This window comes from Saccopteryx bilineata, chromosome 12 (genome assembly GCF_036850765.1).
Source record: "Saccopteryx bilineata isolate mSacBil1 chromosome 12, mSacBil1_pri_phased_curated, whole genome shotgun sequence".
Classification (NCBI taxonomy): Eukaryota; Metazoa; Chordata; class Mammalia; order Chiroptera; family Emballonuridae; genus Saccopteryx; species Saccopteryx bilineata.
In genome coordinates, this window is record NC_089501.1 from 51,029,970 (window position 1) to 51,052,262 (window position 22,293).

At 49.6% G+C, this 22,293-nt stretch overlaps 1 protein-coding gene across 3 annotated transcripts in view; it reads left to right on the forward strand.

The window, feature by feature from the left end:
• SYTL3 (synaptotagmin like 3) overlaps nucleotides 1-22,293 on the forward strand; it is an 80,713-nt gene that overhangs the window by 48,809 nt on the left and 9,611 nt on the right. For all 3 annotated transcript variants that reach the window (XM_066247925.1, XM_066247923.1, XM_066247924.1), the window contains exons 9-10: nucleotides 969-1,103; nucleotides 17,961-18,139. In XM_066247925.1, coding sequence (XP_066104022.1) covers nucleotides 969-1,103; nucleotides 17,961-18,139 — 314 coding nt within the window. The remainder of the gene's footprint in view (nucleotides 1-968; nucleotides 1,104-17,960; nucleotides 18,140-22,293) is intronic.

Sequence of the window (22,293 nt, forward strand, 5' to 3'; positions counted from 1 at the left end):
AGGATACATATATTCAAAGATAACAACTCCAGGTTATCTTGTCGTTCACTTATGTTGCATACCCATCACCCAAAGTCAGATTGTCTTCTGTCCGTCCACTGTTCTAGACTAGCCCTGTCCAATAGCACTGCCTGGCTACGGCCACATGCAACCACTGAGCACTTGAAATGTGTCTAGTACAACCAAGGAGCTGAATTTATTAATTTTTTGGTATCAATTAATTGGAGCTTAAATTCAAATAGCCACATGTGCCTAGTGACTACCATATTTCTTTTAATTTTTCCATTGATTTGAGAAAGGAGAGAAAGAGAAGAGGGAGGGAGAAAGAGAGAGAGAGCGAGAAACAACTCGTTTCACTTTAGTTGTTCCATTTAGTTGTGTACTCATTGATTGCTTCTCCTATGTGCCCTGACTGGGGATCAAACCCATGACCTCAGCGAGCATCCGTGACCTCAGGAATGATGCTTTATCCATTGAGCCACCCGGCCAGGGCTAGCTAGTGGCTACCATATTGGAGAACAGAGCTATATACATAATGAAAGTACTCACTTCCTATAAAAAGTATTTTTTAAATAAGGTTTAGAGGTACATTTTGATTTTCCTCTACTTTTCTGAGTTAAAACTCTGCCTATCTGGTGACTATTCTGTTTCATGTGATTGAACGCCAGGATCATTATTAAGGCCAAAACATGCACTTCTGTTTCTTTAAGGCTCTTATTAATCCATAAGTAACAGACCCGTTTCTGTTGGTGAAGTTCCCAGAGCTTGCTGAGAGGTCTGGCTCAGGGCCCCACGGGTGTGTGTATGCATCCCCCTGACCGGAAGTGTGCCCCTTGCTCAGGACCCAGGATTTGCATGTCAGTGCCAGCAGGGAGTAGATACAGGCTGTTCTTGCTGAAGTCACCACATCTGAAAAATATCAAACTGGGATGCAGATTATTTTCTTAATTTTGTGTTTCCTTTTTCAGAAGGTCAGCGCACCAGATATCCTGAAAACTCTCAATCAAGAGAGTCCCAAACGCCCTACTAGCCCTGTTTTGAAGCAAGAAGATCTCTTATCCGGTCCAATGCCTGGCACTTTGTTCTCAGGAGGCACGAGACAGGTGAGCCTCTGTCTGATACCCTCGACACATGAAGTGTGGTCATTGTCACAATATTAAATTGGGTTGGTCGGCAGGGGTAGGAGTGAGTGTTGACTTGGGGGATAGACCCTCCCATGACGACAGAGCCCGGAGCTGCTATTGTACTTAGATTGGGAGTTTGGGAAAACCTCACTCTCCCTGGATGGTGGTTTGTTTGTTTGTTTATTTATGACAGAGACAGACAGGAAGGGAGAGAGATGAGAAGCATCAATTCTTTGTTGCAACTCCTTAGTTGTTCATTGATTGCTTTCTCATATGTGCCTTGACCAGGGAGCTAAGCAGACCAAGTGACCCCTTGCACAAGCCAGCGACCTTGGGTCCAAGCTGGTGAGCTTTGCTCAAACCAGATGAGCTTGTGCTCAAGCTGGCGGCCTCGGAGTTTCGAACCTGGGTCCTCCGCATCCCAGTCCGAGGCTCTATCCACTGTGCAACCGCCTGGTCAGGCCAGTGGTGGTTGTTTTTTGTTTTTTTTTTTACAACATCTTATTGTGGGCATTTTTATATATACAGTGGGTAATTGATAATATATAATGGTGTCTTTGAGTGAGAAGTTTAGTTTATAAAAATTTCTTTTTATGGTTCTGTCTGTGTCTTGGCTACTCACAGGTCATGAAGACATTCTCCAAAGTTTTCTTCTATAAGTGTTATGAGAGTTTAGCTTTACTATATAGGTCTCGAGCCAACTCATTAATTTTTGTGAATGGTGTGAGGTAGAGATTGAGCTTTTTTTTTTTCCCATATGGATACCCACTTATTCCAGCACCATTTGTTAAAAAAAAAAAAAAAAAAAAGACTCTAACTCCTCCACTAACTTTGGAGGCGTTCTTGGGGAGAGTGCAGCTCTCTCCTGCGTTCCGGCCTGCCCCGCTGGCCTCTCTGTCTAGTCTGTCAGTGCCTCCCTCTCTGTCTAGTCTGTCAGTGCCTCCCTCTCTGTCTAGTCTGCCCCGCTGGCCTCTCTGTCTAGTCTGTCAGTGCCTCCCTCTCTGTCTAGTCTGTCAGTGCCTCCCTCTCTGTCTAGTCTGTCAGTGCCTCCCTCTCTGTCTAGTCTGTCAGTGCCTCCCTCTCTGTCTAGTCTGTCAGTGCCTCCCTGTCTGTCTAGTCTGTCCCGCTGGCCTCTCTGTCTAGTCTGTCAGTGCCTCCCTCTCTGTCTAGTCTGTCAGTGCCTCCCTCTCTGTCTAGTCTGTCAGTGCCTCCCTCTCTGTCTGGTCTGTCAGTGCCTCCCTCTCTGTCTAGTCTGTCAGTGCCTCCCTCTCTGTCTAGTCTGTCAGTGCCTCCCTCTCTGTCTAGTCTGTCAGTGCCTCCCTCTCTGTCTAGTCTGTCAGTGCCTCCCTCTCTGTCTGGTCTGTCAGTGCCTCCCTCTCTGTCTGGTCTGTCAGTGCCTCCCTCTCTGTCTGGTCTGTCAGTGCCTCCCTCTCTGTCTGGTCTGTCAGTGCCTCCCTCTCTGTCTAGTCTGTCAGTGCCTCCCTCTCTGTCTAGTCTGTCAGTGCCTCCCTCTCTGTCTAGTCTGTCAGTGCCTCCCTCTCTGTCTAGTCTGTCAGTGCCTCCCTCTCTGTCTAGTCTGTCAGTGCCTCCCTCTCTGTCTAGTCTGTCCCGCTGGCCTCTCTGTCTAGTCTGTCAGTGCCTCCCTCTCTGTCTAGTCTGTCAGTGCCTCCCTCTCTGTCTAGTCTGTCAGTGCCTCCCTCTCTGTCTAGTCTGCCCCGCTGGCCTCCCTGTCTGTCTAGTCTGTCAGTGCCTCCCTCTCTGTCTAGTCTGTCAGTGCCTCCCTCTCTGTCTAGTCTGTCAGTGCCTCCCTCTCTGTCTAGTCTGTCAGTGCCTCCCTCTCTGTCTAGTCTGCCCCGCTGGCCTCTCTGTCTAGTCTGTCAGTGCCTCCCTGTCTGTCTAGTCTGTCAGTGCCTCCCTCTCTGTCTAGTCTGTCAGTGCCTCCCTCTCTGTCTAGTCTGTCAGTGCCTCCCTGTCTGTCTAGTCTGTCCCGCTGGCCTCTCTGTCTAGTCTGTCAGTGCCTCCCTGTCTGTCTAGTCTGTCAGTGCCTCCCTCTCTGTCTAGTCTGTCAGTGCCTCCCTCTCTGTCTAGTCTGTCAGTGCCTCCCTGTCTGTCTAGTCTGCCCCGCTGGCCTCTCTGTCTAGTCTGTCAGTGCCTCCCTGTCTGTCTAGTCTGTCAGTGCCTCCCTCTCTGTCTAGTCTGTCAGTGCCTCCCTCTCTGTCTAGTCTGTCAGTGCCTCCCTCTCTGTCTAGTCTGTCAGTGCCTCCCTCTCTGTCTAGTCTGTCAGTGCCTCCCTCTCTGTCTAGTCTGTCAGTGCCTCCCTCTCTGTCTAGTCTGTCAGTGCCTCCCTCTCTGTCTGGTCTGTCAGTGCCTCCCTCTCTGTCTGGTCTGTCAGTGCCTCCCTCTCTGTCTAGTCTGTCAGTGCCTCCCTCTCTGTCTAGTCTGTCAGTGCCTCCCTCTCTGTCTAGTCTGTCAGTGCCTCCCTGTCTGTCTAGTCTGTCAGTGCCTCCCTCTCTGTCTAGTCTGTCAGTGCCTCCCTCTCTGTCTAGTCTGTCAGTGCCTCCCTCTCTGTCTAGTCTGTCAGTGCCTCCCTCTCTGTCTAGTCTGTCAGTGCCTCCCTGTCTGTCTAGTCTGTCCCGCTGGCCTCTCTGTCTAGTCTGTCAGTGCCTCCCTCTCTGTCTAGTCTGTCAGTGCCTCCCTCTCTGTCTAGTCTGTCAGTGCCTCCCTCTCTGTCTAGTCTGTCAGTGCCTCCCTCTCTGTCTAGTCTGTCAGTGCCTCCCTCTCTGTCTAGTCTGTCAGTGCCTCCCTCTCTGTCTAGTCTGTCAGTGCCTCCCTCTCTGTCTAGTCTGCCCCGCTGGCCTCCCTGTCTGTCTAGTCTGTCAGTGCCTCCCTCTCTGTCTAGTCTGTCAGTGCCTCCCTCTCTGTCTAGTCTGTCAGTGCCTCCCTCTCTGTCTAGTCTGTCAGTGCCTCCCTCTCTGTCTAGTCTGTCAGTGCCTCCCTCTCTGTCTAGTCTGCCCCGCTGGCCTCTCTGTCTAGTCTGTCAGTGCCTCCCTGTCTGTCTAGTCTGTCAGTGCCTCCCTGTCTGTCTAGTCTGTCAGTGCCTCCCTGTCTGTCTAGTCTGTCCCGCTGGCCTCTCTGTCTAGTCTGTCAGTGCCTCCCTGTCTGTCTAGTCTGTCCCGCTGGCCTCTCTGTCTAGTCTGTCAGTGCCTCCCTGTCTGTCTAGTCTGTCCCGCTGGCCTCTCTGTCTAGTCTGTCAGTGCCTCCCTGTCCTGATGACTCCAGACTTGTTGAAGTCTTGAAGTTATGTAGTTCAGTTCCTCTAACTCTGTTCTTCTTTCTCAAGATGGCTTTTTGATGTTCTAAACGTAGTGTCTGTTTACTGACAGACCTTTCACTCATTCATTTTCTTATTGAAAAGCATTAAACAGATGCTTACTTTATGTCTAAAGCTGTGGTATAAGGATATAATAGATCCTTGGGTGAGGGGTCCTGAGGCCTCAATTACAGTCACAGCTCTTGAACTAGATGCTCTTATATAATCATGAAAACTCCCTAAATGTCAGTGTCCTCATCAAGGAAATGGAGAACAGAGTTGCTCTTTTTATTTCACTGGATTGCTTTGAGAATGAAATGAATGCGAAAATTCCATGGTGTAATTTTGTGGTTAAGAACTCAGCTTCTAGAAACCAACTTCTCGTTCACATTCCAGCCCGGTCAGGGGCAGGGAGTGTGACCCAAGGTAAGTCCCTGGACTTCTCTGTGCCTCAGGTGGTTGTGTTTTTATGGGCAGTGGTGCTCCCTTCAGAAAATGGCACACTTTCCTTCAAACACCCTGAGCATAGCTAACATCCTGAACTCCAGCCCCTACCTGCTAGCAGCTCCCAACCTGCCCCCTCACCTGTGGTCCTGCCCCCATCGGAACCCCTGTGACACCCTCACTACTCCGTGTGGGGCCCTGCAGCACGGGGCCACCTGGGAGCTGGTCAGAAAACAGGCCCTCCGGCCCCGCCCTGGGCCTGCCGGCGCAGAACCGGCCATGTAGGAGGAGAACAGGTGAGTCTGAGCAGCACGGGTCAAGCCCTAGCAGTTTCAGTCGGAGCCGAGCGTGGTGTTCATTAAGGGTTCTTTCATAGCCGAGGGCTGTGCTGTCTAACCGGTTAGCTCTTCATCTCACATGGCGACTGAGCACGTGAAACGTGGCTAGCCCAAACTGCGATGACCAGGAGTGTAAGAGACAGGCTGATTCCGGAGGCTTAAGAATGAAGAAGGGTAACATGCTTCAGTGATTTTTATATTGACTTTCGTGTACAGGATGCTATTTGGGGTACATTTCATGAATACAATGTAGTATTAAAATTATTTTCTATTTCTAAAAATGTGGCTGCTAGAGAATTTAAATTTACGTACTTGGCTCACATCGGGTTTCTGCTGGACAGTGCTGGTCTGGGCGCTGCGAGCGAGCTCCAAGTGACGCCCGGCGGGAGGGACCCCTCTCGCAGGCTTCTCTGGAATGGTGTCTGAAATGCGGCGCCTCCGTGCACTTTTCCGGGGAGAAGGTCCATGTTTTCATCCAGTTCTTGAACATGTCTGTGCGTCCACACTGGTCAAGGACCAAGATTCCGCTCTCAAGTGCTCATGTGGTTCACACGAGTCCTCTGGGGGGTCCCTCCCAATTCCTCCTGAGTGCAGCCGCCTGCCCAGGGACACACAGTGGGTCAGATTCCAGTGGCTGAGCCTGGCCCCGTGCCTCTGGATTGCCCTACGGTTGTGAGTCTGGGGTGGCCCTGACCAGGGATCTCAGAGAGCGGTGCTGAGGGTGGCTTAGCCCCTTTCTTCAGAAAGATCAAAGTACTGAAGAAACACTAAGGGCCAGGCAGGCAAGGGCAGCTCTGGAATGTTCTCTCCTAGGGTTGGTGCCTGTGGTGGATTTGAGATAGGAAGACCCTAGGGATCACTTTTCTGAGACTCACCTGGGCATTTGCCTCCGCCCTAGGGGACAAAGGAAGGACCCCACAGAATTCAGTCAGTTTGAGCCTTTGTGAGACAGATCCCAGAGGCTAAACCTTCCGAGAGAGCCCAAGGAGCAGCGTTCTCTGAGCTGCCCAGGGTCCCACTAGGCTGGACTCTAAGCTTCCCCATGGGCCAGGGTCTCGTCTCTGTATGCCCAGAGACCAGTGCACAGAGAGAGACCCACCCCACAGGTGGGCCAGGGGCCCTAACCGCCCCAGACTGCTACCACCTTCCCTCCATGTTCACGCCACTCAGCCACACCGGCCTCTTGCTGGACCTTGACCCCGTCAGACCAACACCTGCTTTGGGGGCGTTTCTGTGGCTGTTCCCTCTCCCAGGCACCAGGCTCAGTCACTTCCTCCAAGATTCTGCTCCACAGTCACCTTCTCAGGGAGGTCAGCCTTGCCCTCCCATCGTCCCAACCTGCTCTGTGTTTACTCATGTTCTTATCACTGGTTACAGCTCTGCACTGGGCTTATCTGCTATTTACTGTCTATGGCAACTGCCAAGTGCCCAGAGCAGTGCCTGGCCCTTAAGTGGCACGCAGTGAGCATTTATGGAGAGATTTGGTTCATCCATGCCATAGTTATCGTTTATTGAAGGCCCACTACGTGCAGACTCCTGAGCTAGGTGCTCCACCTCCCAGTGATTTCCTCATCTCCTCCTCCTCCTCCCCCCTCTGCCCCTTCCTCCTCCCCCTCCTCCTCCTCCCCCTCCTCCTCCTCCCCCTCCTCCTCCTCCCCCTCCTCCTCCTCCCCCTCCTCCTCTTCCCCCTCTACCTCCTCCCCCTCCTCCTCCTCCACCTCTTCCCCCTCCACCTCCTCCACCTCCTCCTCCTCCACCTCCTCCCCCTCCTCCTCCTCCACCTCCACCTCTTCCCCCTCCCCTTCTTCCCCCTCCACCTCCTCCCCCTCCTCCTCCTCCCCCTCTTCCCCCTCCACCTCCTCCCCCTCCTCCCCCTCCTCCTCCTCCCCCTCCACCTCCTTCCCCTCCTCCTCCTCCTCTACCTTCTCCCCTCCTCCTCTACCTCCTCCACCTCCTCTTCCTCCTCTACCTTCTCCCCTCCTCCCCCTCCACTCCTCCCCCTCCTCCTCTTCCTCCTCCTCCTCCCCCTCCACATCCACCTCCTCCACCCCCTCCTCCTCTGCCTTCTCCCCTCCTCCCCCTCCACTCCTCCCCCTCCTCTTCTTCCTCCTCCACCTCCCCCTCCACATCCACCTCCTCCACCTCCTCCTCCTCTACCTTCTCCCCTCCTCCCCCTCCTCCTCTTCCTCCTCCCCCTCCCCCTCCACATCCACCTCCTCCCCCTCCTCCTCCTCTTCTACCTTCTCCCCTCCTCCTCTACCTCCTCCACCTCTTCCCCCTCCTCCTCCTCCACCTCCTCCCCCTCCTCCTCCTCCCCCTCCACCTCTTCCCCCTCCTCCTCCTCCTCTACCTTCTCCCCTCCTCCTCTACCTCCTCCACCTCCTCTTCCTCCTCTACCTTCTCCCCTCCTCCCCCTCCACTCCTCCCCCTCCACTCCTCCCCCTCCTCCTCTTCCTCCTCCACCTCCCCCTCCACATCCACCTCCTCCACCTCCTCTCTCTCCTCCTCCTCCACCCTCCTTCTCCTCCTCCACCCTCCTTCTCCTCCTCCACCTCCTCCGCCCTCCTTCTCCTCCTCCACCTCCTCCGCCCTCCTTCTCCTCTACCTCCTCCCTTCCTCCTCCTCCTCCACCTCCTCCTCCTCCTCCTCCACCTCCTCCTCCTCCTCCCCCTCCTCCTCCTCCTCCCCCTCCTCCTCCTGCACTCTTCCCCCTCTTCCTCCTCCACTCCTCCCCCTCTTCCTCCTCCACTCCTCCTCCTCTTCCTCCACTCCTCCCCCTCCTCCTCCTCCTCCTCCACCTCCTCCTCTACCTCCTCCCCTTCCTCTTCTCTTCCTCCTCCACTCCTCCCCCTCTTCCTCCTCCACTCCTCCCCCTCCTCCTCCACTCCTCCCCCTCCTCCTCCTCCTCCTCCACCTCCTCCTCTACCTCCTCCCCTTCCTCCTCCTCCTCTTCCTCCTCTTCTTCCTCCTCCTCCTCCTCCTCCTCCTCCTGCTCCTCCTCCTCTTCCTCCTCCTTGGTGGACACCATTATCATTTCAGGAATGTGCAAACAGGTTCGCAGGGGGTCACGGCAGGACTTAGATTCACCCCAGGGGCCTGTGAGTCAGAGCCGGGGCTTCTTGTGCTACCCCAGGATCGGTGGACCTTTTAACCTCAGTGACTTCCCTGACCCCTCCTCCTGGCCCAGCGTCCCTCACCTGGGGCCCACGCACACCTGGAAAACCTTGGGGTGGGGCAGGGAGATGCCCGGGGTGTGGGTGAGTGTCTTCATCTAGCTCAGACTCTGCTGCTTAGGACAGTTTCTCCACACCACTGTGCACATTCAGCAGGACTCTCTTCTCCCTTTCTCCTGAAGTCATCTCTGAGTGTGCCCCTCACACTCCTCACCACGGAACTGAGTCATTGTGCGTTTAATCCTAACCTGTCCTTTTAGACTGAAGCAGCTTTTGTCTGAGGAAACTAAACTCCCACGGAGCAAATACCAGATAATTGCTTCTGCCCAACGATGTAGCCTTCCCGAGACACAGTTCCCTTTTCTGAGAAGCCAGAAGTTGGGGCTAGAAAAAGCTCATTAAATCTCTCTACTTAGGACCCAGGTGGAAATACAAACAGGCGATAAATAGGAGAAACACTCAGCCTCCCAAGTAGGTACATCAGCGCAAAATTAAAGCAAGCGCTGTTTGGGGACCATTTTAGCAAACTTAGAACAGGCTTCAGCTCAGTGCTGACGAGGGAGCGGCTGGAATCCCCGTACCCGGCGCGGTGGTCGGGGACCCGTCAGCCACCGACATCACGGAAGGCTGTTCTCGTTAATCCGCCAGTTTCACTTACGAAGTAGCCTTTAAAAATTATCATAAATGTTGCCACAAATGTGTGTACACCTGGATGTTCAAGACAGTATTGTTTATCATTGTTTTAATGTTGAAAAATTAAGAATTACCAAACCTTGCTTCTGCCCTTCAGTGGCCTTTTGGCTGGTCTAATAATTAAATCTGCGTGAGACAGACAGACAGGAGGAAATCATCAAATTTAATTACATACATACACATAGGAACCCCACAGATATGAGAGAATCAGCAACCCCACAGACAGGAGAGGTTCGGAGACAGAAAGGGAAAACGAGGGACACACGACATTCTGAGCCAACGGGGAGGTAAGGTGCAGTGGGACCTCAGAGGGAGGAAGGTCACGGGAGGACAGTAAGGACAGGTGTGCGGTAGGTAGTTAGCAGGTTGCCCTGCTCTATAGCCAGGTCAAGGTTACCTCTGCTTATTCTTTACTATGGCCAGTGCCCCCAATTTAAACTGTTCTAGGTAGTCAAAGGGGACAGAAATGTCACTTAAGCCCATGGGGTCTTGGTTACCTTTAGCTCAAAATAATCTGCCTATGACAGAGGCACATCTTGGGGGTGACTTGTTCTGAACCCCTCCATAACCAAAATGTCCAAAATACGGTAATTGTTAAATAAATTATGGTACATTTGTTAAAAAGAATACCTTGCAGCTATTAAATAATGTGTGTAAGGAATATTCATATGGAAAATATAAGGCCTCAACAGAGTATAATGGTAGCACATATTTATAAAAATGGACTGATTGTAATGAAATTCAGTTATTTTTTCTATAAAATAAAATGTCTTGAGATATGCAGGGCAGAATGAGTGTAGCTTCTTAAGGAAGGCACCAAAGCCTGACCAGGTGGTGGCGCAGTGGATAGAGCATCGGACTGGGATACAGAGGACCCAGGTTCGAGACCTCGAGGTCTCCAGCTTGAGCGCGGGCTCATCTGGTTTGAGCAAAGCTCACCAGCTTGAGCCCAAGGTCACTGGCTCGAGCAAGGGGTTACTCGGTCTGCTGTAGCCCCCAGTCAAGGCACATATGAGAAATCAATCAATGAACAACTAAGGTGTGGCAACAAAAAAAAAACTGATGATTGATGCTTCTCATCTCTCTCTGTTCCTGTCTGTCTGTCCCTATCTATCCCTCTCTCTGTAAAAAAAAAAAAAAAAAAAAAAAGGACTGGTTATACTACAGACATTATGTTGCAAAACAATGGAGAGGGTTAGACCAAAATGTGGACCCTGGAATGGTGGGATTATGTTTTTTTCCTTACGAAAAATTGTTTGGCTCATCTGTGTTTTCTGCATTTTCTCCATAAACATGTAATGTTTTGTGAGGAGAAAAATCCCAAATTGTTTTTAGAAAACAAAACAAAACAACAAAAGACCCTCAGTCATCAGAGAGAGTGCCAGCTCAGTGGAGCCAAGAAATGCTTTGTTCACATTTCCGTGGAAGAAAAAAAACCATATTAAAGATCCTGTCCGATTTTTAAATTTTGTTTACACATCTGTTGTTTAAAACAAAACTCTAGAAAGAAATGCATTTATGCACATGTTCTCACGCAGTTCACGGGGTCCCTGCCAGGGAGGACACTGACTGGCGGAGGTGCCTGCAGAGCACGCTCTGGGCCTCTCTGTGGCCGAGGGTGGCAGAGGGAGAGAGACTCGGCTTCTAATCAGCAAAGAAGTAAATATCCGACTTCCCAGTGGTTTCCTTAAACATAAACTTTAGACGTGGGACATTACCATGGCTTTGGGTCACTTCTAAGTACGGACTTTACCCTGTTCATCACACAGAGGTCACTGAGGTTTGGGAAGCCTTTATTTTCCTTCCATATTTCTGAACTTCTCTGACTGCACTGATTTTTTAAAGTTTATTTAGCTATCTGTTTTAATGTATTTTTTTCAATTTACGGGTCTGTGATTTTTTTTTTTAAGTGAGAGAGAGACAAGAAGATGAGATGAGAAGCATCCACTCATAGTTGCAGCACCTTAGTTGTTCATTGATTGCTTCTCATACGTGCCTTGAAGAGGGGCCTCCAGCTAAGCCAGTGACCCCTTGCTCAAGCCAGCGACCTTGGGCTTCAAGACATTGAACTTCGGGCTCAAGCCAGTGACCGTGAGATCATATCAATGATCCCATGCTCAAGCTGGCGACCCCACTCTCAAGCTGGATGAGCTGTGCTCAACCTGGTGACCTTGGGGTTTCAGACCTGGGACCTCAGCATCCCAGGTCAGCAGTCTATCCGCTGTACCACCTCTGGTCAGTTGGTATATGATTTCTTACCAAAAAGAGGGAAAGTAAATAATTTAACTGGTAAAAAATGTGCAATAGCTCAGTTTGTTTTATAGATACAGTACCATTCTCCTCAGCTCCCTGAGTAATTCAAGTAGTTGTCTAGTGATAGCGATGTGTGTTTTGTTTCCCGCCTATGCTACAAAAATATTTTAGACTTTTTTTTAGTAGTTGAACCAGTTGGGCTGAAACTAGGGGAAAACCAGCCTTAGATGGGAGGTGCAGGACGGGTATAAACCTCAGGCAGGCCTGAGATTTTGACATGCTGGTTACTTATTCCCACAGGGAAACTGAGGAATGTTCTGGGTTTGTTCTGCACTAGTTACTTCTATCTCATGAGTGGACGGGATTGTAAACAAAACAGACTAGTGTTGGCAGAGGGAATATGTAAAATCCTCTGAGCAAAAACAGTTTTTCCAGACCTGGCAGGACACTCACTTGGTGCAGGTAACAGTGTCCGCCAAGGGACATCTCGTGGGGACGTTAGAAAACACGTGGAGCCCGTGGCTGCATCTGGGGAGAAGCTGGGTCGTCTCCTGATGGAGTATTAAATTTAAAAACAGCTAAACAGAGGAGGAATATATGGTGGCCTGTTCGTTCAATGGGATTCTCTTTGGGAGTGACGGTGAACAAAGCACAACCACACCTGCCCACGCAGACGGAGTTAAAAGTCATACTATCAAGAGAACATCACAGGAGCACATGTGCCCAACAGGATCCTGATCGTATAAATTCCCAAACTGGGCAAAACAAGTTGATATGCAGTGATTTTCAACCTTTGTCTCTCACGTACTCATAAACTAATTACTAAAGAAAAAGGGGCCCTGGCCTCTTCTTCCTTAGTAACTAATGTATTTGTGCCATGAGATGAAAATGGTTGTATTTAGTCAGGGGCACTGACCTTAGTAATTAGTGTGTGTTTGTGCCATGAAAAAAAAAGGTTGAAAATCACTGGTTTAAGGGATATACACCTATATAATAAAACCATGAAGAAAAATAAGGATGATAAACAGAAAATTTGGAAACAGCGTTTACTTGGGGACAGAAACGGGAGGGGGCCGGAGAAGGGAGGGCACAGCCAAGGCCCTGGCTTCATTATTTTTCTTTATTATTATTTTACCTAGATGGTTAAATTTAACAAGATGACATTGGTCAACTAGAGGACATAGCTATTCAATATGTTGGGCAAACATCTCCACATCATTTAGACCAGGGGTCTCAAACTCAACTCAGCATGTGGGCCGCAGAGCAAGATCACAGCCGTTCGGCGGGCCGCACTAGGTCTACAAAAGGCAACTGTTACGCAACACTTTTCTCACTGCAGTTGAAAAAAAAAAAAATCAGTACAACAAGCACAATCGTACATGCAGTTTACTCAGTGTCACAAAACGACCAGAAACTGTAGTTCGCATCACAACTGCTGTTAACTAAGCTAATATCTAGCTAGGATGCTAGAGAAATGAAAAATACAAGTAGGCCCCTAGGCTTACTTAATTTTATCCAAAATATTTTGAACTTCGTGAATTAGTCTGCAGGCCGCACAAAATTGTTCGGCGGGCCGCATGTGGTCCGCAGGCCGCGAGTTTGAGACCCCTGATTTAGACAGTCGATTATGTTGTATACCTGTCACCCAAAGTCAAATCATTCTCCGTCACCTTATACTTGTCCCTCTTTATGTCCCTCCCCTCCCCCACTCCCCTCCCTTCCATTAATTTTCTTAACCCTTTGAGTAGTACAAACGTTCATGTATGTCCTTACTCAGAGGGTTAACAAAAAGCTTACTACTCAAAGGGTTAAAGTGAGTGGTGAGTCCTTGGATGTTCATTTTATAATCATTATTTATACCTATCATTATTTAAAAGCATGTGTACTTTTAAATATGTATTTCACCATAAGAAAGAAAAGACAAAGAGAAAGCTAAGGACAGTCACACTGTGTGGCATTTTCAGAAGGTTGATAAATTTAATCTGTGTAGGTGTGGTTCTCAGTCTTCTTATATGTGCTGGTTGAGCCTCATACCAGGCCTATGAAATAGATCCCTATTTTACAGATGAGAAAACTGAGGCTGCAGAGCTTAAGAAAATTGCCCCCAGTCGCCCAGCCACAAAGTGGCGGGCCTGGAGCTGCAAGGCTGCCAGGTTCCTTGGCCACCGCTGTGGCTCTGCGGTTGTGCCCTCGCCGGCTCCTGGTGCTCACGATCGGGTTTCTTTAGTATAGCTGTGGTTTCAGTTGCTCATTGCTTTCTGCCTCCGTTGAGTAAAAGGGCATCGGGCCTGACTTGCAGTCAGAGTCGATAACTTGTGACCTTCTGAGATAGTCACGGAGGGCTCCCTGCCTGCTTTGGGTCCTTCTCTGCTTTGGCTCAGGTTGACTCATCCATCACACCCCGACAGCACGGAGGGCGCTCATAAAAGTCTAGATGAGCTTTTTTTTATTTGTTTGTTTGCTTTTGTATTTTTCTGAAGTGAGAAGTGGGGAGGCAGTCAGACAGACTCCCGCATGCACCCGACTGGGATCCACCCGGCATGCCCATCAGGGGGCGGATGCTCTGCCCATCTGGGGCATTGCTCCATTGCAACTGGAGCCATTCTAGCGCCTGAGGCAGAGGCCATGGAGCTGTCCTCGGTACCGGGACCTACTTCGCTCCAGTGGAGCCTCGCTGCAGGAGGGGAAGAGAGAGACAGAGAGGAAGGAGAGGGGGAGGGGTGGAGAAGCAGATGGGCGCTTCTCCTGTGTTCCCTGGCTGGGAATCAAACCCGGGACTTCACATGCTGGGCCAACGCTCTACCACTGAGCCAACCGGCCAGGGCAAGATGAACTCTTAGTTGCTCTTGTGGGTGCACCAGAACCTCTCGGTTGACTGCACCTGCCACTCAAAGGGTCGACTTGCTTAAAGATTCTGTTCTGGCCGCAGGAAAAACAGAACCAGAACAGCCTCCCAGGGCATTCTGAGAGGCTGTCCTGGCCGAGGTATCTCGGGGACAATGCAGTTGTCCGCAGGGTGTGCTTGCTGTCCTTTGGGTCTCTGAGGCTGTGCTTTTCTCAGCACAGCGGACCCCACTGTTGAGACGCAACCATCAGTTTGAATTCTGAACCCAGGTCTGCGGCCAGCTCGACTCCTGGTTTGCTGTGCAGCGTTTGGGTGGGTCCCGATCTGTCCTGACCTCTGCGTATCTACTTATAAAATGAAGGATGAGTAATCACAGTGCTTCCTGGACACTTCAGCAGTCTGAGAGCCACGCTGGATGAGCCAGCTGTCCGCCTCCCCTCACCTGCCCGCGAACAGCAGCTCAAACAGCGGGCAGACCTAACGCCCAGCGGCCCGCCCTGTTGGCCACCGATGCCACACGCGCCCGTGACCCATGTGTCCCTCTGGGGACCTCAGTGTCCTGTCCTCTTCAGCCACCGCTTCACACCTCGCCCATTCTTTTCAGACCTTTCAGGAACTTCCCTGCTCTCCCTCCTCATTCTCTGCAGGTGAACTTCCCACCTTACTTCACAAAAAAAGTAGAATCACCTTGGAATGCCCGAGTCCTCCCGACACCAAAGTTAACGTTGCCGCATCTGCACCCAGCCCGCTGTCCTTCCTCTCCCAAAGTGAAGAAGCCAGAGGCCCGGAGATTCCTGGGACCCAGTCCTCTCCCTCCTGTTGTTTCCTCCGTGGAAGGCAGCGTGGATTTCCCCCCTGTGCCTTTAAGACTTTCCTCTTTGTCTTTGATTTTCAGCAATTTTGATTTAAGTTCTAAAAAGTAGGGCTATCACCTGAGTCCTCACTGCAACTCTGTGGCTCCTTCTGGCACAAGACGGCACCACCCGTCGAGCCATATGTTTACACAGAGAACGTTTAAACTCAGGACAGTTTCAAGTGCCTTCTTGAGTCATGTCATAAATATTTACCGAGGACTGCCATTAGCCAGGCCCTGCGCCGGGTGCTGGAGGCACGTGGGCAGGCCGGATCAGCAGAGCCCCTGCTCTCGCGGGGTTCCCAGTCGCAGGAGAGGGGTGGGCACCGTCTTCCTTCAGCACGAAGCACTGGTGCCTCCAGCGGACGGCTGGAGTGGAGGCAAAGCCTTGACCCAGCTGCGTGAGCTCGCCCAGCGCTGGGATTCCATCTGTGGGCAATGGTCCATTTCCAGGTGACTTAGTCCTGGGAAGAAAGCCTCTGAGGGGGCCCAGCTGCATCTGGAGGTTACCAAACCCCTCCCCATGCTGGGCTTGAACTCAATTTTTTCTATCTGGTAAGATGAGATTTTTTTTTCTTTTGGTGTGAGAGAAAGAGAGAGAGACAGGAAGGGAGAGAGATGAGAAGCATCAATTCCTTGTTGCGGCTCCTTAGTTCATCGATTGCTTTCTCATATGTGCCTTGACCGGGGGGCTGCAGCAGAGCAAGTGACCCCTTGCTCAAGCCAGCAACCTTGGGCTCAAGCCAGTGACCATGGGGTCATGTCTGTGATCCCACACTCAAGCCAGTGACCTTGGGCTCAAGCCAGCGACCATGGGGTCATGTCTGTGATCCCACACTCAAGCCAGCGACCATGGGGTCATGTCTGTGATCCTACACTCAAGCCAACAACCCCGCACTCAAGCCGGGTGAGCCCGTGCTTAAGCCAGCAATCTCGGGGTTTTGAACCTGGGTCCTTAGCATCCCAGTCCGATGCTCTATCCACTGTACCACCATCTGGTCAGGCAAGATGCGACTTCTGAAAGGATTTTTAAGCTTGTCAGCACCTCAGCAACACTCCAGTCCAGCAAGTACGTCGAGGGCAAGAGCAGCATCTAGTGCACTCACTCGGTGCGTCGCTCCTTCCTCCAGGAACTCAGCCCCTCGGGTCTGGTGTGCCGCCCGGCCTGGGTGATAGCTAGCTGGTCTCGTCTCCCGGCCCTGCCAGGCTGCAGCCTGGGCTTGTGCGCCCCACGCGGTTGTGTGTGGCGTGGCTCCGTCTTCCAGGCCTGCGCTGCGGGCGCACGGACAAGTGCTTCTCAGGGAAGCGGGGACCTCGGTGCCAGCCCCTCACTGTGCTCCCCGTCCCCGCGGTCCCCTGGACCCTTGCTCCCCGGCTGTCCTGGTCGCCCTGCAGTGCCCCGCAGCAGTCTGTGTGCTGTTGAGCTCGGTGTTCTCTCCGTTCCTGGAAGAAGAGTTGGTGTGACACAGTTCAGTTGGCAGCCCGGATGAATGCAGTCTAATCAGAAGTTTCGGCACCTGTCTTCGCCCGCCGCGGTCTCCTGCCAGGCTCCCTGCCCGCCAACTTCTACCTTCAGTCCTTTGTACCTCGCTGTTCATGCGTCCCCCCACCCCCCCACCCCCGCGCCATGCCTTTCTGAGTTCGGAACATTTTTAAATTGTTTTCCATTCAAACAGTTGTGTGGGCGTTGGCAGGTAACACTTTTCAGAGCCAGGGACTGGGCGTGGTGCAGGTGGTTGTGTTCTTGGCTTGAGGTCGCTCAGGTTTGGGTCCCTCGAACGAGTTGTCGGTTTGGTTTTCTGTCTCAGTCTAGGGAGCGGGGGCAGGCCCAGGCTCCTTCTAGTTCCGTCCCAGGCCGCTTCACAGTGCGGAGGAGCTGCCGGGAAGGAGCAGTGGGCATCACTTAGGGTTCCCTCGGCGCTGAGGCGGGTTGCGTGCCGAGGGGGACAGATATCTAAGCAAACCGAGTAGTGATTAGGCACCTTTTTGTTTTTTAGGTACTGGCATTCCGATCCATGTGCTCAGGGGTAGTCAACCTTTTCATACCTGCCGCCCACTTGTGTATCTCTGTTAGTAGTAACATTTTCTAACTGCCCACCGGTTCCACAGTCATGGTGATTTATAAAGTAGGGAAGTAACTTTACTTTATAAAATTTATAAAGCAGAGTTACAGCAAGTTAAAGCATATAATAATAATTACCAGGTAATTTATGTCAGATTATTACTAAGTTTGGCAGAATAAATCTTTATAAAACAATTTACTATAATTAAATCTATCTTTTTATTTATACTTTGGTTGCTCCGCTGGAGCGCCCACTAGTGGGCGGTAGGGACCAGGTTGACTACCACTGATGTAGCTTATCTATGTCATCTAAGCTTCGGGTGCCCTAATTTATGCTGCATCTTTGAGTTTTCCTTTCCAGTGCCCATTAGAATTCGACACAATTTGTTGTTGTCTTTGGACTTAGGCATAGCCAAGGAGTGACAGAGCCAGCACGTGCATCCAGATTGCTCGGATTCCTGATCTCGGGCGCTAAGCTCCCACACTACGCTCCTTTCCATGTGACTTCCGCCATGGATATATATTATCTGCCCTCTGAGTTAACTTTGCAGAATCACACTAGAGATAGTCCACTTCAACCCAAGTGACTTGTGTTAAAGAATAAGATTGTGTAACTTTTCTTGCTTGGTAAAGACTGTATTTGGGCAAGGCAGGACTTCCTGAGGATTTCCTAGCTCATTGCAACAGACTATGTGGCAAGTTCTTTTGGCAAAGTGCAAGCCAGTGTGCATTATTCACTTCATGCGAGCCAGGATGCACGCCCTGTGTGAAGGGATAATGGATAATATCCATGATCTGATATCTGGAAATCAGAACTGCAAAGGAATTGACTGTGAAGTAATTTATTCTGTCGTTTTTATTTCAGGGAAGTTTAATTAGCATCAATAGTACTTGTACAGAGATTGGCAATTTTGACAACGCTAATGTCACTGGAGAAATAGAATTTGCCATCCGATACTGCTTCAAAACCCATTCTCTAGAAATATGCATCGAGGCCTGTAAGAACCTTGCATATGGAGAGGAAAAGAAGAAAAAGTGCAACCCGTAAGTTTCTTTTTCTAAAATTTCACATAAGATGATAGGTCTATTGATTCTAAAGGTTATGTGGAAAGTTCAAGAGTAGCCAAGACAACTGTAACAAAAAGAACAGAAAACAAAAAGGCATGTCAATTATGATGAAGGCCCTAGCCGGTTGGCTCAGCGGTAGAGCGTCGGCCTAGCGTGCGGAGGACCCGGGTTCGATTCCCGGCCAGGGCACACAGGAGAAGCGCCCATTTGCTTCTCCACCCCTCCGCCGCACTTTCCTCTCTGTCTCTCTCTTCCCCTCCCGCAGCCAAGGCTCCATTGGAGCAAAGATGGCCCGGGCGCTGGGGATGGCTCTGTGGCCTCTGCCTCAGGCGCTAGAGTGGCTCTGGTCGCAACATGGCGACCCCCAGGATGGGCAGAGCATCGTCCCCTGATGGGCAGAGCATCGCCCCATGGTGGGCGTGCTGGGTGGATCCCGGTCGGGCGCATGCGGGAGTCTGTCTGACTGTCTCTCCCTGTTTCCAGCTTCAGAAAAATGCAGAAAAAAAAAAAAAAAAAAAAAAGAATTATGATGAAGACGCAGTAATTCCAACAATGTGTTATCGGTGCAAGACTAGACAAGCGGTCAATAGAGCAGAATCAGAAGTCCAGATACAGACCTCAGCATGTGTGGGAACTTACATAAGCAAGCAGCTAGTAGAAATCAATGCGGAAAAGGATGAACTTCAATAAATGGGGTTGGACAACTTGACTTTCTATATGGAAAAAATATCATAAAATAAAAAATCCTGTCTCACACAATCCATCAACAAAATTTTCCCCCAACTGATAGCTATGAAATGGTGTTACATCATTAATTTAACACGCATTTCCTTGATTAGTAACAAAGAGAAGCAACTCTTTATAGACACACGAGCCACTTAAAGTTTCCCGTCTGTGAACTTCCTGTCATCTGAAAGATGGCGGAGTAAGAAGCCTCAGGAATCCATCTCCGCACATAGACAATAATTGCACGGGCAGAATCTGTCTGACGTAACTGTCTGGGACTGGGGAGTCTTTTGAAAGCTGCCTGCTGAAGGCTCCCATGGTGCATTGGAGTTAATGTCGGTCCATTTCAGCTCTTAGCGCAGTAGCTGCCTGCTCACACACACCTCCTGGGTGGGCATCTGGGCGTGTCCTAGGGCAGCTTCCACACAGCCGCACAGCATGCAGGGGCCAGGGTGGGCAACGGGGAGCCTGCCCTCACACACACCTGGGTGGGCATCTGGGCGTGTCCTAGGGCAGCTTCCACACAGCCGCACAGCGTGCAGGGGCCAGGGTGGGCAACGGGGAGCCTGGCCCCCAGGGAGCAGCGGCGTGTTCTCTGATTGTTGAGTGCTGCCTCTGATCACAGAGGGGAGCAAGCCTACAGCCACTGTTATTCCATCTCTCCCATTGCTGCAGTTTCCTCTGGCTGATGTAATTTCCAGGGACTTCAAGGGCCAGTCCCCTTATTTGTCTCCCTTTTTCATTTTGCTCATTTTCCTCTTCTAGGAACCAGATACTACAGTTGAGGGCATTCATGAGTAACTGCACATGTAATGAAAATTAAAAAATAGGCATGCATCCCCAGGGAAAGGTACATGCTGAGAAAGCACCTAAGGAGACTGTAAGTTTACATCTCAGGCTGGTTCTCGGCACGGGATCAATACACAGAACAATAACAAACAAAAAACAAAACAGCAAACTTTAGGGAAGGGGAAGAATCTGATTTCCAGAGTGAACACATTATTAGATACAAATGTCCAGCATCCCACAAAAACAAGACATAGTATGGCCCATTGAAAGGGAAATAATATACTGCTCACAAAAATTAGAGAATATTTCAAAATGAATATGAAGTGATAAAATATCTCATTTTTGTGAGCAGTGTATAAAATAGTATGTAATTCCACTTTTTGCTTTTTTCATAACTACAGAGACTAATACATTGCACAATTATTAATCTTTTATTGTGACTTCACATTTGGTTTTTGACATTTTTAAGAGACTAATGCATTTAGAAGAATTAGTGTTTTTAGTCACATAATGTATAAAAATGTAATTGTGTGACAGAAAGAAAGAAAGAGAGAGAGAGAGAAAGAAAGAAAGAAAGAAAGAAAGAAGAAAGAAAGAAAGAAAAGAAAGAAAGAAAGAAAGAAAGAAAGAAAGAAAGAAAGAAAGAAAGAAGAAAGAAAAGGCACTGGCTGGCTGGCTCAGCAGTAGAGCGTTGGTCCGGCGTGTGGAAGTCCTGGGTTCAATTCCCAGCCAGGGCACACAGGAGAAGCACTCATCTGCTTCTCCACCCTTCCCCCTCTCCTTTCTCTTTCTCTCTTCCCCTCCCGCAGCCAAAGCTCCATTGGAGCAAAGTTGACCCAGGCACTGAGGATGGCACCATGGCCTCCACCTCAGGCACTACTAGAATGGCTCCAGTTACAGCAGAGCAATGCCCCAGATGGGCAGAGCATTGCCCCCTGATGGGCATGCCAGGTGGATCCCGGTGGGGCACATGTGGGAGTCTGTCTCTCTGCTTCCCCACTTCTCACTTCAGAAAAATACAAAAAAAAAAAAAGTGAGGATGGAACTGTAAAGAAGCAGAGTTTGGCCCTGGCAAGGCAGCTCAGTGGATCAAGTATTGACGTGGGGCACTGAGGTTGCAGATTCGATCCCCAGTCAGGGCACATTAAGAGAAGCAATCAACAAGTGCACAACTAAGTGGAACAGTGAGTTGATGCTACTCTATCTCTTTCTCCCTGCCTCTCTTCCTCTCTCTCCCTTGTCTCTCTCTCACTCTCTCAGATCAATGGAGAAATTTTAAAAAAGAGTTTGTGTATGTTATTGAAGTTAAAATGGTATGCATTCAAATTAGAGTGTTATAACTTTAGGATGTTAAAGGTAATGCCCTTGGTAAGCATAAAAAGAATAGTTGTAGAATATAAACAAAAGGAAATTAGAAAGGAATTTAAACATTTCACTGTAAAAAGTCAACTAAACAGCCTGGCCTGTGGTGGTGCAGTGGATAAAGCATCGACCTGGAATGCTGAGATCTCTTGGTTTGAGACCCTGGACTTGCCTGGTCAAGGCACATATGGGAGTTGATGCTTCCTGCTCCTCCGCCCTTATCTCTCTCTCTCTTCTCTAAAATGAATAAAAATCTTTTTTAAAAAATAGAGAAGTCACCTAAATGAAAGAATATAATTGGGGGAAATGAGGAACACATATAGGCATAGAAAAGAATAACCAATGACAGCAGTACCTCATAATTAGTAATTACATGTAAATGAGTCAGACTCTCCAATCAAGACAGAAATTGGCAGAATGGATAAAAACATAGGCTCCAACTCTGTGTCATCTACAAGGGACTCACTGTGGATCCAAAAATACAAATAGAAGATATTCCATGCAGATAGCAATCAAAAGAGAGCAGGGGTGGCTATACTAGTATCAGACAAAATTAAATCAGCAAGGTTACAAAAGATAAAGGACATTCTATATTAATAAAAGGTTTAATACAACGAGATATAAGAATTATAAATATCTATGCATCTAATAACAGCCCATTAAGACATAGGAAGCAAAAAACTGACAACTGAAGGGAAAAATGGTTCTATAATAATATTTGGAGATTTCAATTCTTCACGCTCAGCAATAGATGGAATAACCTCTCAGAAGGTAAGTGAGGAAACAAGAAGACCTAACACAATAAACCAGTTGACACCTGGGTGTGTGTTTAATTTTAATCCTTTAAGCCAGGGGTCCCCAAACTACAGCCCGGCGGGCAGGCCTCATGCGGCCCCCTGAGGCCATTTATCCGGCCCCCACCGCACTTCCGGAAGGGGCACCTCTTTCATTGGTGGTCAATGAGAGGAGCATAGTTCCCATTGAAATACTGGTCAGTTTGTTGATTTAAATTTACTTGTTCTTTATTTTAAATATTGTATTTGTTTTCATTTTGGTTTTTTACTTTAAAATAAGATATGTGCAGTGTGCATAGGGATTTGTTCATAGTTTTTTTTATAGTCCGGCCCTCCAACGGTCTGAGGGACAGTGAACTGGCCCCCTGTGTAAAATGTTTGGGGACCCCTGCTTTAAGCTATACAGGTATATTTTATACGCCCTGTTTTACATGTGTGAGATCTGATCATGATCAACAA